The 13,464-nt window shown below is 42.3% G+C and overlaps 1 protein-coding gene across 10 annotated transcripts in view; it reads right to left on the bottom strand.

The window, feature by feature from the left end:
• Positions 1 to 4,913: 4,913 nt before the first annotated feature.
• The window catches only part of ACBD5 (acyl-CoA binding domain containing 5), a 37,952-nt gene continuing 29,401 nt past the window's right edge, over positions 4,914 to 13,464 (bottom strand). For 3 of the 10 annotated variants that reach the window (XM_058436601.1, XM_032144601.2, XM_032144610.2), the window contains exons 10-13: positions 11,499 to 11,766; positions 8,936 to 9,135; positions 5,911 to 5,961; positions 4,917 to 5,267 (exon numbers count right to left, since the gene is read on the bottom strand). In XM_058436601.1, coding sequence (XP_058292584.1) covers positions 5,154 to 5,267; positions 5,911 to 5,961; positions 8,936 to 9,135; positions 11,499 to 11,766 — 633 coding nt within the window. In that variant the 3' untranslated portion in view covers positions 4,917 to 5,153. Of the gene's footprint in view, positions 5,268 to 5,910; positions 5,962 to 8,935; positions 9,136 to 11,498; positions 11,767 to 13,464 lie in introns of all 10 variants that reach the window. The other 7 variants (XM_032144587.2, XM_032144593.2, XM_058436604.1 and 4 more) reach the window with 5 other exon arrangements.

Here is a 13,464-nt window from a genome sequence, read left to right as displayed (position 1 = left end):
GCGCGATCTCGGCTCACTGCAACCTCCACCTCCCGGGTTCAAGCTATTCTGCTGCCTCAGCCTCCTGAAGTGCTGGGATTACAGGTGTGAGCCACTGTGCCCAGCCTGAACTCCCAATCTTCTAAGGTAATAGAGTGAACATAAATCACTGTCTTCAGAACTTTAGAATTGTTTTCAGGCTCTTAGTGAGGTCTTTCTGTTTTGTTTTGTTTTAAATCATCTTGCAAAATGGAGGGTATAGTGTGATAGAAGAAAAGTCACAGGGAACAACAGATAAGGGAACAGGAATAAATTCTGCCTTTCCCTTCGCCACAGTGAATGCTGCTGTAGCTGCACTGCTGCAATTCCTTCCCCTCCTCAGAAGCCCGGGCCTGACTTTTTGTGTCAGTGCCTTCTGCCCTAGGCTCCATTTGGAGAATAATCCTCCTGAGACCCTCCCCACTCCCAACAAGTTTGTATTTATTACCTCTCTACCGAAGGCTGAATGTCCCCAGGAAGATTACATGATAGCAATTTAGGAATCTGGGCAGGCTGCTTAAGAAAACAGGTTAGTCGAGACTATCCTGGCCATCTCTACTAAAAATACAAAAACAAAATTAGCCAGGTGTGGCGGCGGGCGCCTGTAGTCCCAGCTACTGGGAAGACTGAGGGACAATGGCGTGAACCTGGGAGGTGGAGCTTGCAGTGAGCCAAGATTACGCCACTGCAATCCAGCCTGAGGGACAGAGTGAGACTCTGTCGCAAAGAAAAAAAAAAAAGAAAGAAAACTGGTTAGAAACATCCTTTCCTTCAAAGTAATGTCAGAGGCATGTGAACCAGAGCAACTCCATTTTGAATAGGGGCTGGGTAAAATGAGGCTGAGACCTACTGGGCTGCATTCTCAGGTTAAGCCATTCTAAGTCACAGGATGAGACAGGAGGTCAGCACAAGATACAGGTCATAAAGACCTTGCTGATAAAACAGGTTGCAGTAAAGAAGCTGGCTAAAACCCACCAAAACCAAGATGGTGATGAGAGTGACCTCTGGTCGTCCTCACTGCTACACTCCCACCAGCACCATGACAGTTTACAAATGCCATGGCAATGTCAGGAAGTTACCCTATGTGGTCTAAAAAGGGGAGGCACAAATAATCCACACCTTGTTTAGAAAGAACCACAAAAATGGGCAATGAGCAGCCATTATTCTATCCCTCTACTTTCTTTTTTCTTTTTTTTTTTTTTTTTTGAGATGGAGTCTCACTGTGTCGCCCAGGCTGGAGTGCAGTGGCACGATCTCAGCTTACTGCAACTTCCGCCTCCTGGGTTCAAGCGATTCCCCTGCCTCAACCTCCCAAGTAGCTGGGATTACAGGCGCCAGACCACACCCAGCTAATTTCTGTATTTTTAGTAGAGATAGGGTTTCACCATGTTGGTCAAGCTGGTCTCGAACTCCTGACCTCAGGTGACCGGCTCACCTCGGCCTCCCAAAGTGCTGGGATTACAGGCGTGAACCACCGCACCCGGCCTATTCCTCTACTTTCTTAAACTTGCTTTCACTTTACTTTATGGAGTTGCCCTAAATTTTTTCTTGTGTGAGATCCAAGAACTCCCTCTTGGGGTCTGGATTGGGGCCCCTTTCTTGTAACAATAATAATTTAGGCCGGGCATGGTGGTTCAGTCCTGTAATCCTAGTACAAGAGAGGCTGAGGTGGGAGGATCTCTTGAGGGCAGGAGTTCAAGACTAGCCTGGACAATATAGTGAGACCCCATCTCAACAAAAATAAGAAAATTAGTTGACACCTGCCTATAGTCCCAGCTTCTCAGGAGGCTGAGGCAGCAGGATTGCTTGAGCCCAGGAGTGTGAGGCTGCATTGACCTCTGATTGTACCACCACACTGCAGCCCAGGCAAGACAGTGAGACCTTGTCTCAAATAGATAAATACATAAATAAAGTAATAGTTTAAGAGTAGTTTCTTAGACTTAACAGGTCTGCTTTCAGTATTTAACTCAAGGATAATTTTAATAGCAGAGTTGTCAGGCTAGACAACCGGGGACAGGTGTTACCACAGCAGACTGTTCAGGGCCTATTTCTGAACAAGAAGTCTGCAGGTATTGTTCTTCCTATCACATACAGAATTTTCTTCTGATCCATTGCAGAGTGATAGCATAAGAAATCCCTTTTACTTTTAAATTTATATTATTCTACGCTAGAAAAAAAAGCAGCAGACTTTATGTATTAATTTTAATGTTGAAGAAAAAGATATTTATTTTCAAAAGCTTATCACAGCTTGAGTGTGCTGGCTTACGCCTGTAATCCCAGCACTTTGGGAAGCCGAGGCAGCTGGATCACCTGAGATCAGGAGTTCAAGACCAGTCTGGTCAAAATGGCGAAACCCTGTCTCTACTAAAAATACAAAAATTAGCTGGGCGTGGTGGTACATGCCTGTAGTTCCAGCTACTCAGGAGGCTGAGGCAGGAAAATCACTTGAATCCAGGACTCGGAGGTTGCAGTGAGCTGAGATCATGCAAGTGCACTCCAGCCTCCGGTCCTATATGTTTTATATATATATAGGACTATCCTGTATCTATCAGACATATCCTAGTATGTCTGTGTCCACATACATATTTATTCAATAAAATGAAAGCTTTTCCATGTCTTATGGTACTTCCGTTTGCCATCTTGCCCAAAGAGGGATTCAGTCATAGACTCAACACACATTTACTGAGCACCTACTACATGCCAGACACTGTTTTGAGGGATGAGCTATAGGATGATCCCTATTATGAGTAGGGCACACCCTCTACTTGCCCACACTTTCCCCATCCTAATCAGATTTCTAGACCTTTCTCCTAATCTCTAACACAGAACCTATCTCTTCCAAACCATACAACTACTCTCTGGTCTTCATTCCTTTAACTATCAGATGAAAAATTGCTACACAATGTTAGATTAAAAGATGCCTAAGTCCCCTCAAGGCTAAAAGTTATTTCCACCATATCAAATATGGCCCTACTTCCAACCACAGTTAATCTATTACATATATAAGCAAACAATATGTAAAAACACTATACCTCGTCAAAATGAAGTTGCACAGTGCTACAGAATTTGCAATTTGGAAGGATCAAACAGTTAACATGCGGTAAAAAACTTACAAAGGTTCAATAACAACCAAGTAGAAAATTAAAAATAGGAAAGCATTTCTCCATTCAGAGACATCTGTGAACAGCTAAAAGGGATATTTAGGAGAAATAGTGAACAACCTTTTACAAAACTTCTATTAGTAAAGAACATTTTAAACATTTTTAGAAAAACTCCAATTTTATGTGACTGTTGATGCAGAGTGTAGTTTGTTTTTTCAATCTTTAATGAAGTAATAAGCTGCTTCCATCTTAAGCATAAAATAAATTATTAACCAAATTAAGCTTTAGAGTTTTTTTTTTTTTTAAGCAAATTCCTCTACTCTCCAACTCCCAACTTTCTACAACGGAAACATGGAAAGGAACTTTGAGATGTATTAAAAATATGTAAACATCTACCTGTAGTGGCACTGAGCCCTGCTGCTTACATCCAGCATTACTACATATCTAACAAATGGTTGGTTCTTCTTTCCTATTACCAGGGATATTTAAATGTAAAACACTGTAGACCACTAAACCCAACCATCATAGGAGGAATTGAAAATGTGTAGAAGAAGAAAAGACCTTTCTTTTCTTCAGGTCTATATCTTTTTTTTTTTTTTTTTGAGACAGTCTCACTCCATCACCCAGACTGGCATGTAGTGGCACGATCATGACTCACGGCAGCCTCAACCTCCTTGGCTCAAGTTGATCCTCCTGCCTCAGCCTCCCAAGTATCTGGGACTAGAGGTGTGCACCACCAACCTGGCTAATTTTTTTATTTAATTTTTTAAATTTTTTGTAGAGACAGTCTCACTTTCTTGCCCAGGCTGTTCTTGAATTCCTGGGCTCAAGCAATCCACCTATCTCAGCTTCCCAAAGTCCTGGGATTATAGACATGAGCCACCACACCTGGCAACTTTTTAGATTTAAGGATTTTCTTGAACCCAAGGGTTTGGCCTCAGGTTATTCCTAACATGGACGGACTCAGAATTACTTTCAGGGATTCCAATCTATTATTTTCTGACCTATTTGAGGTATCTTGTCATCCCAAACTGGAATTCTGGCCCTTAAATTAAAGTAACCTCCGGCTGGGCACAGTGGCTTGTGCCCGTAATCCCAGCTCTTTGGGAGGCCAAGGTGGGCGAATCACCTGAGGTCAGGGGTTTGAGCCAGTCTGGCCAACATGGTGAAACTCCACCTCTACTAAAAATACAAAAATTAGCTGGGCATGATGGCACATGCCTGTAATCCCAGCTACCTGGGAGGCTGAGGCAGGAGAATCGCTTGAACCTGGGAGGCAGAGGTTGCAGTGAGCCGAGATCGTGCCACTGCACCCCAGCCTGGGCAACAAAAGCAAAACTCTATCTCAAAAAAATAAATTAATAAAATAAAATAAATTAAAAAAATAAAAGTACCTCCAAATTCCTTTTTAATTAATTGTTTAAAATAGAGACAGCATCTCCCTATATTGCCCAGGCTAGTCTCAAACTCTTTGCTCAAGTAATCCTCCTGCTTCGCCCTCCCCAAAGTGCTGGGATTATAGGTGTGAGCCACCGTGCCTTTCAGAACATTGTTTCCTCACAAACCATAAAATTTAAAATGCATATAAACCACACCCAGTGGTATATGCCTGTAGTCCCAGCCACTCAGGAGGATGAGGCAGAAAGGATTACTTGAGTCAAGGAGTCTGAGGCTTCAGTGTACATGATCATGCCTGTGAATAGCCACTGCCCTCCAGCCTGGGCAACAAAACGAGACCCAGTCTCAAAAAAAAAAAAAAAAAAGAAGTGTGTAGTCATTTTTTGTGTTGTTGCCTAAATCAAAGGTGTATAAATCCATCAGATGCTCTCAAGTGAAAATGTTTTTAAGTCTAACAAGTACCTAGGAATCCACAAGACATCATTTCCAAGGCAGTTTCAGTCTCAGGATAAATATAGAATGTTCACTATGACGATGTATCTATAAAATGGACCTAGCATCCCTTAATTGCTGCTGAAAACTCTGTCTACTATAGGTTATGAGAGTTATACACCATTTCAAATGATGAAACTGGTCTTACCTTCTCCTTCTTTGATAGTATAAATACACCAACCACTGTGCAATAAAAGGCCATATGATGGCAAACGTTAGCACACCAGGAGACATCTCGAAGGGCCACCAAGATGGTCTCTGAGAAAATATAATAAGCTTGTCACCAATCTATTCAATACTGCACGTATAAACTTAAAAACATACCTAATTCATAATTTTGAAAGTAGAAAAGAAAATTAGTACAAATCTCACTCCTGCTGAAAGGAGGAAGATATTCTGCATTTCAGAGTATAATTCAGGAAGCAGGCTTTCAGGAGTAGTTCGGACTTAAACACAAAACAAGTATTTTTTAACTGCAAAGGTAGATTTCATTTGGAATGATTTAAATATTTGGTATAATCTAAATGTATTGTAACATATGAAACCATGGGCTGGGTGCGGTGGCTCACACCTGTAATCCCAGCACTTTGGGAGGCCGAGGTGGGCAGATCATGAGGTCAGGAGATGGAGACCATCTTGGCTAACACGGTGAAACCCTGTCTCTACTAAAAATACAAAAAATTAGCCGGGCGTGGTGGCGGGCACCTGTAGTCCCAGCTACTTGGGAGGCTGAGGCAAGAGAATGGCGTGAACCCAGGAGGCAGAGCTTGCAGTGAGCTGAGATCGCACCACTGCACTCCAGCCTGGGCGACAGAGTGAGACTCTGAATCAAACAAAAACAAAAACAACAACAAAAAACACATGAAACCCTGGCATTTAAGTTTTTTAAAAAATGTCTTACCTGTGAGGTGGGCTGAGGAGTAATCTGCAATGCTGATGTTGACGATTTTGCCTATAAATGCAAATGAAAGTGACTTAGCCTTGGAAAAACAAAAAACACAGTAATTATTCTATTTCCTATCTTTTTTTAAAAGGCAGAAATATTGAGGTTTTTTTGGTTGCTTTTGTTTACTTTATGTATAGAACAGAACAGTTGGAATGTAGAAATATTAGTTTATTCAGTATTTTTCTGCTAACTATACTTTGATTATCCTGAAACTAATACTTACCAAAGGACAAGTTCCCTAAAACGGCAAGCCAAACAATACTTTAATGCTTTAAATTTTTAGCTCAAATTATATAAGATTATGAAAATAAAACCTCAAATCAATCTAAACTCTTATGTTTACAGTCTTATTACATTACCTATTCAACTTTTCTTTTTGAGACACGATCTCGGCTCACTGCAACCGCTGCCTCACAATTAGCTGGGAGGCATGCACCACCACACCCAGCTAATTTTTGTATTTTTAGTAGTAGAGATGGGGTTTCACTATGTTGGCCAGGCCGGTCTCAAACTCCCGACCTCAGGTGATCCACCCACCTAAGCCTCCCAAAGTGTTGGTGTTATAGGCATGAGCCACCATGCCTGGCCCAATTTATTTCTTCTATGAGTCATCCAAGTGAATTATGCAAAGTTGAAGGAAAAAAGTCCTTAAATCAAAATCTTTTGAACTTTATTATTGTATTTTTGTAGAGATGAGGTCTTGCTCTGTTGCCCAGGCTGTTGAGATCGTGGCTCACTGCAGCCTTGAACTCCGGGGTTCAAGCTATCATCCTGCCTCAGCCTTCTGAGTAGCTGGGCTGACCACCAAGTCTAGCTATTTTAATTTCATTTTTTTGGTAGACACAGGGTCTTGCCATGTTGCCCAGGCTGGTCTTGAACTCCTAGCCTCAGGTTATCCTCCTGCCTTGACCTCCCAAAGTGCTGAGATTATAGGTGTGAGCCATGGGCCTAGCCTAAAGTTTTCTATAACAGTGAAAAAGTAAATGTCTAAGAAAAAACATCAAAAGAATTTTAGCAGAATTTCAATATCACTAAAGATATTGAATATATGTAAAATATTCTTAAAAAAAAAAACAAAAACAAAAACATAGAGCATGCCAGGCTCAGTGGCTCACGCCTATAATCCCAAGCACTTTGGGAGGCCGAGGTGTGCTGATTACTTGAGCTTAGGAGTTTGAGACCAGCCTGGGCAACATGGCAAAACTCTGTTTCTACAAAAAATACAAAAATTAGCCAGACGTGGTGGTGTGCACCTGTAGTTCCAGCTACTTAGGAGACTGAGGTGGGAGGATGACTTGAGCCCAGGAGGTGAAGGTTACAGTAAGCCAAGGGCAGTGACGTGATCTAGGCTCACTGCAACCTCCGCCAACGGGGTTCAGGTGATTCTCATGCCTCAGCCTCCTGAGTAGCTGGGACTACAGGTATGCGCCACGACGCCCAGCTAATTTTTTGTATTTTTAGTAGAGACAGGGTTTCACCATGCTGGCCAGGCTGGTATGGAACTCCTGGCCTCAAGTGATCCCCTCACCTCAGCCTCCCAAAGTGCTGAAATTACAGGTGTGAGTCACCGTGCCCAGTCATAAGGCACTATTTTAAACTCTTTTTCCTTATACACCTTCTTGAGGATCTGATGAAGACAACAAGTCCTCTCCCATCAAAAATGCAAGATCAAAGACAAATGTGCATAGTATTTTAGGGTGTTCATGGACTCCTGGAAGTCTAGGAATTTGCAGTCTGATTAATAATAATATGTAACTGAGAGGCCAGGCACGGTGGCTCACACCTGTAATCCCAGCACTTTGGGAGGCTGTGGCGGGTGGATCACGAGTTCAAGAGATCGAGACCACCCTGGCCAACATGGTGAAGCCCCATCTCTACTGAAAATACAAAAATTAGCTGGGCATGGTGGCATGCGCCTATAGTCTCAGCTACTCAGGAGGCTGAGGCAGGAGAATCGTTTGAACCCAGGAGGTGGAGGTTGCAGTGAGCCGAGATCCCACCACTGCACTCCAGCCTGGTGACAGAGCGAGATTCCATCTCAAAAATAACCATAATAATAATAATAATAATAATATGTAACTGAGAATCCTGGAGATACATATAATTTTTTAAGAAGTGATAGCTTGAGTAACTTACTGATTAGGTAAAGAGAAAGATATTCATTCACATTGGTTGTTTAGGAAAGCCTGCAGTATCAGTTTCTTTACATGAGTCACATTTAATGTATTTATCTTGCAATGGAAGCATGTCTTCTTTGATTAATCCCTACAAATACTTCTTAACATCTGTTACAGCATGATGCTTCGATGTTATATAATGTTTGCAGCTAGGTCAGACAGTCAATGCTAATTACCTCTTTATTCTCTCCAACAAATGTTACTCAAGAAGGGGCAGCTGAGTCCAGGGATTATCATAGGCCACAGTTGAAACTATAAATCAAGCTGTAGTATCTCTTCCTATGAACTCTTTTCCCTTCATTTATTTATTTATTTATTTATATTTTTTGAGACAGAGTCTCACTCTGTCACCCAGGCTGGAGTGCAGTGGTGTGATCTCGGCTCACTGAAACCTCTGCTTTCCGGGTTCAAGGGACTCTCCTGCCTCAGCCTCCTAAGTAGCTGGGATTACAGGTATGCAACACCACACCTGGCTAACTTTTGTATTTTTAGTAGAGACAGAATTTCACCATGGTGGCCAGTCTGGTCTCGAACTCCTGAATTCAGGTGATCCACCCACTTCAGCCTCCCAAAGTGTTGGGATTACAGGCGTGAGCCACCGCGCCCAGCCATTTTCCTATTATTTTAAGCAGTAATTAGTTTCTGGGTCAGTCTTTTCTTAAACAGTATTTTCAAAACCAAGTTCTATTTTCTAAAAAAAATCAGTAAAATACATTAATTTACGTCAATATGATCAACGCAGACTCCACATTGCTTTCCAGAATCAATAAGCAGAAGAAGGTATGATACATTTGGAAGTTTACCTGCAAAGCAGTCAGCGTTTCCAGTTTCTGCAGTCTCTGAAGGACATTCTGCATGTCCTCCTGCAGTCTCATCAGCACGAGGGCGATCTGCTCATTGAGGCTGCCTCGGGACCCTCTGTCGGAGCCCCAGCGCTCCCCATCACCTCCACTTCCCACCTGCCGGCCCTTGGTTCCTTCGCTCAAGTGTTGCATCCTATGTCCTATTTAAGAGGCAAAAATAAGCTTGTTTTAAATAATTCTTATACAAGTAGAAACTGTGTTTTATTCATTTTCTTCTGTTATTTCTTTGAGATCTAAATCTCCAAAGTGTGGTCAGGAGCTGTGGCTCACACCTGTAATCCCAGCACTTTGGGAGGTTGAGACGGGCGGATCACCTGAGGTCAGGAGTTCAAGACCAGCCTGGCCAACATGGCAAAACCCTGTCTCTACTAAAAATACAAAAATTAGCCGGGTGTGGTGGCATGCAACTGTAATCCCAGCTACTCAGGAGGCTGAGGCAGGAGAATCGTTTGAACCCTGGAGGTGGTGGTTGCAGTGAGCCGAGATCGCACCACTGCACTCCAGCCTGGGCGACAGAGCGATACACCATCTCAAAAAAATAAAAAATAAACTTCCAACGTGGAGTAGAAGCAGTCAGGAAGTACATAAAATAAACTGCTGAGATCAAAGAAATTGATTTGTAAACTTCTATTCATATTGATATATTCTAAAATTTTTTGCTAAGGTTCTATAATATACATAATATACTAATACATTATGCAAATAATTCACAAATAATACACACATTTGGAGTGCATGCTCAAAAATTCTTTACTAATAGGGTAACCAGACTGAAAAATTCAAAGACTTTTTTTTTTTTCAAATAGAGACAAGGTCTCCCCATGTTACCCAGACTGGTCTGGAATGCTTGGGATCAAGCAATCCACCTGCCCTGGCCTCCCAAACTGCTGGGATTACAGGTATGAGCCACCACTCCTGGCCATGAAGACTACTTCTTTAGAGTATTAAAAGTTACAGTAAAGAGCTATGTTTGCCTTTTTGGTCTTTTTTTTGTTTAATTACATTATAAATCTCCGAAGGTATTTGTCTGTTTGTTTCTGAGACAGAGTCTCACTCTGTTGCCCAGGCTGGAGTGCAATGGCTCACTGCAACCTCTGCCTTCTAGGTTCGGCCGATTCTCCTACCTCAGCCTCCCAAGCAGCTGGGATTATAGGTGCATGCCACTACGCCGGGCTAATTTTTGTATTTTTAGTAGAGACGAAGTTTCACCTTGTTGGCCAGGCTGGTCTTGAACTCCTGACCTCAAGTGATCCACCTGCCTCGGCCTCCCAAAGTGCTGGGATTACAAAAGTGAGCCACCACGCCCAGCCATCCAAAAGATTTTAAATGTGTTCTTCTTATTCTAAATTGTGTGTTCCTTATAGAAATCTCACTACTATTAAGATTGTTATATATCCATCCATTCTTTCCTCTGGGCATATATTTACAAAATTGGCATTACCCCTTATATATGATTTTATGTCCTAGTTTTAAAATCATATTATGAACACTTATCTGCCTCATTAAATTTTATTCCAAAAACACTTAAATGGTTACATAAATTCCCTAGTTAGGTTATGAAATAATTCACTCAACCATTCTCCCCTTTTGGATAGGTAGGATGAGTTCAAATTTTTTCTGTTACAAACAAAATTGCAATGAATGGTTTTGTATGTAAATCCTCATCCAAATTTCCCCTGATCTCTTTAAGACAGATTCCAAAAAGAATCACTACTGGATTAAAGGATAACAACTGGGTCAAGGTTCCCAAGCTATTTTTCAGAAGGCTGAAACAGTGTTATATTGCACAGTATAAAAGATACTATTGTGTTACCCTACCCTTGCCGGAATGGAATATTACAAAATTTTACATTTGCTAATATAATGGGCAAGTTTTGTTTTGAATAATAAATAGGAAATTGTCTAGCTCATTGCCCTTTAGCATCCTGGATCTCCACTGCAGCAGAATTACCATAGCTGAACCTGCATCAAGCGTTGATGGGGATTAAAAGGGAAACCGAATTAGAGCTATTTGCCAAGTTAGACCCCAAAGAGGGCACTGAGGTGCCTGATGCTGTTTTCAAGACTTCTATTGTTGTATCAAAAGGAGGTAAATTTTGAGATCAGTCTGGGCAACATAGTGAGATGCCCATCTCTACAAAAAAAACTTTTTAAATTAGTCAGGCGGCCGGGCACAGCTCACGCCTGTAATCCCAGCACTTTGGGAGGCCGAGGTGGGTGGATCACCTGAGATCAGGCGTTCGAGACCAGCCTGGCCAACATGGTGAAACCCCATCTCTACTAAAAATACAAAAATTAACCAGGCGTGGTGGCGGGTGCCTATAATCCCAGCTACTCGGGAGGCTGAGGCAGGAGAATCACTTGAACCCGGGAGGCAGAGGTTGCAGTGAGCCGAGACTGCACCACTGCACACCAGCCTGGGCGACAGAGCGTGAGACTCCATCTCAAAAATAAGTAAGTAAATCAATAAAGATAGTGAGGGAAGAAAAAAGGTAATCCACACCTCTTCCTCTTCTAACATTAGAGAATTCGTCACTTTCTCCGCCTCGCTTCTCCCGGTATGGTGCTCCGCTGTTATTCCTGCCATCTTCTCCTCCATGCTTGACTTCACCTTTTCCTTCAACTGCAACCACCTGCATATTCCCAATGTTGCCATTTCCAGGAGGTACTTGAACATCTTCATGAAATCCAGAATTTTCCACGGGTTGACTGGAATGACCACCCAAGTAATACTGAAATGGTCCATTGTTGGACGTAAAGCTGTCTAAAGACTACAAATTAGAAATGACACTTAGTTAAAAGCTAGAAACGTGAATTATAAACCACAAAGTTTTTACAGCAATAGGAGAAATATTGTTTTCCTAAAATGTTCTTTCATGTTATTATTGGAAATATTCTTTTTCTAAAAAATGTCTTCAATTCATATGCTGCTTCCTACCTGCAGGGAAGAAATAGGACAAGAATGATTTGTCCATGAACAGAATCAAGAAGCTTGGGCAGTGAATTGTTTTGTTTGTTTGTTTTTGAGATGGATTCTCGTTCTGTCACCAGGCTGGAGTTCAGTGGCACGATCTCGGCTCACTGCAACCTCCATCTCCCGGGTTCAAGCAATTCTCCTGCCTCAGCCTCCCGAGTAGCTGGGATTACAGGCACGCACCGCCACGCCTGGTTAATTTTTGTGTTTTTAGGAAAGATGGGGTTTCACCATGTTGGCCAGGATGGTCTCAATCTCCTGACCTCATGATCCGCCCACCTCGGCCTCCCAAACTGCTGGGATTACACAAGTGAGCCCCTGCGCCTGCCCAGTGAGTTGTTTTTGTGAGTCAGTTATTAAAGAAACATCTACATTTCTATGCTTACTTTATTCTTAGAGATTACTACCTAAATATTTTTTTTAAGTCAAAGCATGTTTATTAAGAAAGTAAAGGACTAAAGAATGGCTACTGCGTAGGCAGAGTCTAAATGTGTTTTTAAAAGAACCCACCTAAGACATTGATGGATGACAACCTATAATTAACTGGACTTGGTGAAGGTGGTGATGAGGTGAGTTGTATCTTATCTAAGGTTTCCTTCAAGAAGGGACAACTGAGTTAGGGTATAAAGGGTATATAAGAGTCCTCAGTGAAGAGGGACGATGTACAAGTGGGGGTGGGGGTGGAAAGGGACTTGACACATTAGAGAAACAGAGAGAAGGCCAGGGTGGGCGGTGAGCAACGACCAAACAGGAGAGTGGTGTTAACAGAGGCCAGCAAGGGACCGGCATGGTGGCTCACACCTATAATCCCAGCAGTTTGAGAGGCCAGGGTGGGCAGATTGCTTGAGGCCAGGAGTACAGGACCAGCCTGGCCAACATGATGAGACCCCGTCTTTACTAAAAATACAAAAATTAGCCAGTCAGGGCGGCACGTGCCTGTAGTCCCAGCTAGTTGGAAGGCTGAGGCACAAGAATCACTTGGACCCAGGAGGTGGAGGTTGCAGTGAGCCCAGATTGTGCCACTGCACTCCAGAAGCCAGGTCAGACAGCCCCTTGGGCTTTAGTCCATTAACTGATTGAGAGAGAAAATAGAACAAAACTAGAATTTAGCAGCTGGCTATTTACTGAGATTAATCTCTATCTGGTCCCTTTCATCAACCTTCCCCAAACATCTCTTTTTTAAAAAGAAAAAAATAAAAGGGAATCAGAGTTTTTCGTTTTTCACTAATTTCACTCATTCTCAGTTTGGCTTCCTTATCATTATTCTTCCAATTTATGCTGCTTTTTCCTTTTTTTTTTTTTTTTTTTTTTTTTTGAGAAAAGTTTTTTCTTTTTTTCCCACGGTGGGGGGCGGGGGGGGGGCCTTCTCTCACTGCAACCTCTGCCTCCCAGGCTCAAGCAATCCTCCCCAAGTAGCTACCATGCCTGGCTAATTTTTTTATTTTTTTGTAGAGACAGGGTTTTGCCATGTTGCTCACGTGGCTCTGAAACTCGT

This window comes from Hylobates moloch, unplaced genomic scaffold (assembly GCF_009828535.3).
Source record: "Hylobates moloch isolate HMO894 unplaced genomic scaffold, HMol_V3 SCAFFOLD_3, whole genome shotgun sequence".
Lineage (NCBI taxonomy): Eukaryota > Metazoa > Chordata > Mammalia > Primates > Hylobatidae > Hylobates > Hylobates moloch.
The sequence above is the reverse complement of the archived record's forward strand: the minus strand, read 5'-3'. Positions and strand labels throughout refer to the sequence as shown.